Below are 4,218 nucleotides of genomic sequence, written 5' to 3' on the forward strand. Positions count from 1 at the left end.
CGCGCGTCCGTCCGTAAATATATAACTGTCTTAACACAGACAAAGATTTGCCACTTGCTGCCACTCAAAATATTCAATTCTATATGGATTAAATGAAACTTGACATGTTAAATTAATCCCACTGGAATAAAAAAAGGACAAATTAGCTGCCATTACAAATGTTTGGGCGTATTACAATTGCATCGCTATTTTTATCTGATTTTAATGAAATTTGATGTGATCATTTATAATGATGAAAGTTTTTATCTTATTTACAAATTAAGTATGGCAATATGACAGCCTCTTTGGGTTTAACTATCCCACAATTCCTCAATTCAAAGTTGGCTTACCTTGTTTTTATTTATGAAAATGAAAATGCTAATACTTAAATGAATAGAAAGTAGAGGTACCAGTTTGTCTCACATGTCCATAATTAATATATAATTAGCTAATTTAGGAGAGAATTACCAGCAAAATTCTAATGGGTGGCTGATCAAGAAAGGTTAAAAAGTATTTTTTTAGTTTTTCCAGACTGTACTTATTTCAGCTGTGGTATCCTGTTCAAGTTATGGTCATGTACCTGAAGAATATAATCCGTTCATCTACACATGGTTCTTGCATGGAAATAACACACAGTAGTTCACAGCCGTTATAAATCACTTCCTCGACTTAATGAGTCAAATTTCTAACAAGTCTGAAGTATTTCAACTGAGCTTTTAGTAACATTTATAGCCATTTCTAAGCCTTTGAACATGATTTATAGGCTCTGTTAATTACTTATGCCTTTTTAAACATCTGTCAAGGTAGTGATTTTAAATGGCAGTGAACATGTGTGTGTTATTTCCATGTAGGAGCTTCTAGTTGTAGTTTTGTATAGTGCTTACTGCATGTGTAAATAATACTTAATTTTTGTATTTTTGTATTGATGATTGATCCCATTTCACTTTGAAATAATAGACCTAATTTTGACCCATGTGAATAAAGAGATTATTGCTTTTATTACTTTTTATTAAGAAGCAGACTCCACATCCAGGAAACCTGTAAATTCTGGTGAAGGATATCTCTGTCTTACATGTGTGACAACACATGCAGGTAGCGGTACTCTGATGTTTTTACCAAGGAAGTCCCATATCCAGCGCACAAACTGACGATAGGCTGTATATCTGCGGCGTCTGAAATATAATCATAATAAAAATGCATCAAAATGTTATACTTAAATGATGCATTTTGTTGATGCCTAATTTGTATAAAAACGTGATTATGTATTAGGCAATGAAATACCAGGTCATGAAACAAGCAAGCAACTGTCACATTTGACATTTTTATAAAACTGTTATTTGTTGAAAAGATCAGAGGGTAAATACTAATTTGTTCACTTACTCATTTTGGAATTTGTCCATCGGCCCATAATGTTGCTTGTAGTGGCTGTAGGCTACATCAAGTACATCTGGGTCCAGACAGACTGTTTGGAAAGCTGGGTGCTGTGTTATACAATCCCCAGCTTGACCCTCATTCTTCTCTCTCACCCTCTCAAGCTCAATGCAGCAAACACACTCTTCCGGTTTTTCCATATTGATATAAGAGCATGTGCCACATTGACACCTGGAATTATAAGAAGGTATTTTAAATATATTATAATAATTATATATATGATGGGTGTGCTTACTCTTGTAGACACCTGATACCACTTTTCATTATGAAATACTTGCTTACATTGATATACTTCCTCATATGAAAGTTCACTACCTGCCAAAATGTTGTATTGGATTTCTAGTTTCGTTTTGCAGTTCGGATGGTTAGCACTTGATTTTTTTATTGCAAATGATAAGGGGTTGTAAATGGGCTAAACTAACTTTAAATGATAAAGAACAACATTCCAGTCAACTGTCTTTTGTTTTGTTTCTTTTTTTGTTACAATTGCCTAGGCCAGGACTAGGCCTATGTCAAACTCGAATGAATGTCAAAAACCACTAACTTAGCAAATGACTGGAATTAACTGATGTTTTCTGGATTTCTACACCCAGAAATGACGCATTATTTTACATAAGAGAAAAAAAACATACTGAAACAGGGTAGGAAGCCACAGGGAATCCCTTTTCTATAAGACAAATGGCGTCACGCATCTAGCCTATTTATAGTAACGCTTGATGTGACTTTCAATTTCCGTCAAGCATATTAAAATAAAGGAAAATCTGACTTTTAAACGACTTTCTATAAAACAATGTGTTCAACTTACCATTCAATATTGGTCAGCCTACTAAAATCGGCAGGAATGCCCCCTGTAGCAGCTGGTTCACCATCTTCACTCCCGCTACCCTCATCGTCACCATCGGCATCGGCGTCGGAGGCATAGGGTTCGTACCTATACGGCAAATTGCCGTGACCTTCTGCAAAATTATCTGGAGATCTCCCTCTTTCACTATCGGATTCCTCAAGATCATAGGAGCTCTCAGGACACGATAAAATTACATTTTTTTTCGAAATCAGTCGAGTTGCTGCTATCGCTTTCACGGTGCGCCATGTTTGCTCTTTACCTCTGTTACGTCACACAAAAATGGCGACTATAGACGACTGTCTGATTAACGACCGGTGCAGGGGGTGGCATAAAAAGTGTTTTTCTGAGGCATTGAGCTGTATTTATTGCTGTATAACTTTGGAAAATTGTATTAAATAGTTATAGATATTTAAAAAAATGTCTTATAAGCGATATTGAGATCCATGTCAGCTTCTCTTTAAGAGACCTAAACTATTAATAGCTTCAATATAAAAGGAGAACACAAATATTTGCTTGACACTTCTTCTAGAACTGTCTGTTTTGAAATTTTGAGCCTACGATTCAGGGAAAAACAGGTTTTACATTCATAAGGACATTTTCGGGGCCCTGTTAATAATACATGTATGCACCTAGGGAGGGAAATGATAGTTTTAGGGTCCTATAAAAATAAATAAATAATAAACAATAAAATAAAACAGGCACAAATCAGGTTTGTTTGTTGTTTGAACCTGCCTTGTTCAAATAGCGAATTATGTAAATTATGCTCTATATTGCGACTGCGTGTACTACTTTTCCATTACTTTTTTGTCGCTACTTGAATAAATGTTAGGCCCATGTACCAATTGTATAACTTGATGAATGAGTGAGCGAAAAACATTTAACCATCATGACAGTACTTGTTCTTTATTTATTGGGTGGGTTAGTTTCCCACACCTGTTAATCGATTTAATTTGAGCACAGAAGTCAGCAGAGTTTTTGATATAGCACTTTTGCTCAATGGAGATAAAAGCTTAGCAAGGTATTTGGCAGTGTTATAGTATACCGTTCCCTTGGGGCACACAAGTAATTTACAGGATATTTGTGTATCTTGACTTAGAATAAGGTGCTGTAGGGTGGGAGACGTTCAGTTTTTCGTACAGTTGTTTGTTTATTTCTTGGTTTTCTCGGAGGGATTTCAGGGTGGCTTTAAGTTGTCTGTCTAGTTTAGGTGTAGGGTCTTTCTTTAGTCGTTTGGTCTGATAGGGTCTGTTAGATGATTATAATTGTTGCTTTATCTTTGTCAGCTGCTACTATGGAGATGTCAGGATTACTTCAGTTCCTTGATGGCTTGGGTTTCAGTCTTGGTTAGGTTCGGTTTTATGCGATTAGGTTTGTACAATATTTTCATAATTTGGTGATGTACATAGTTGATATTACCATTAGGGCAAAGTTGCTCCATACCTCTTTCAATATTCCTGAGGAATGTTTCAGTGGGCGCTCGTGTGTTGGTTGGTACGAACTTTAACTCTTTGGATAGCAAGCTTATTTGGTCGTCTGTTAATGTATGAGAGGAGAGGTTCACGACTGTTCTTTTCAAATACAAATTGTTGAACTTGTTGAGATGGGTAGTTTTTCGTTTTTCCGGTTATCTTGGTGGATGCTTTCTTCGTTAATGAGAATAACTAGTTAAAGTCTGTCGGTTTTAACAGTTTTTGAATCTGCTCAGTAAAGATTAACACTTGTTTCAGAAGGGCATACTTGGTTTTATGGGGATGTGATAATAGTTCTTTGACGAGTCGGTGGCTTGCTGTCAGAAGTATCTTAGAAGCAGAAGCTGACTTTACAGGCGCACGTAACCCGAGTCCTATATGTATGAGTTTATTGTCACGGCATCTTAACAGAAATATAACACTAGATGAAGATTTAGATAATTTATGCTGCACTGACTTAAGTTGGTTAATCACGCGTAAACGTCTCATCTCCAT

General features: G+C 36.0%; 1 protein-coding gene across 1 annotated transcript; it reads right to left on the minus strand.

Moving 5' to 3' along the window:
- Nucleotides 1–988: 988 nt before the first annotated feature.
- Nucleotides 989–4,218, minus strand: LOTGIDRAFT_165551 (hypothetical protein; the record flags this gene model as incomplete). Its single annotated transcript, XM_009062587.1, has 4 exons — nucleotides 989–1,151; nucleotides 1,360–1,581; nucleotides 2,216–2,425; nucleotides 4,181–4,218. The coding sequence occupies 4 exons, from the start codon at nucleotides 4,216–4,218 to the stop codon at nucleotides 989–991; spliced, it is 633 nt and encodes a 210-aa protein (XP_009060835.1).

The sequence above is a fragment of the Lottia gigantea genome, assembly GCF_000327385.1.
Source record: "Lottia gigantea unplaced genomic scaffold LOTGIsca_52, whole genome shotgun sequence".
Taxonomy (NCBI): Eukaryota; Metazoa; Mollusca; class Gastropoda; family Lottiidae; genus Lottia; species Lottia gigantea.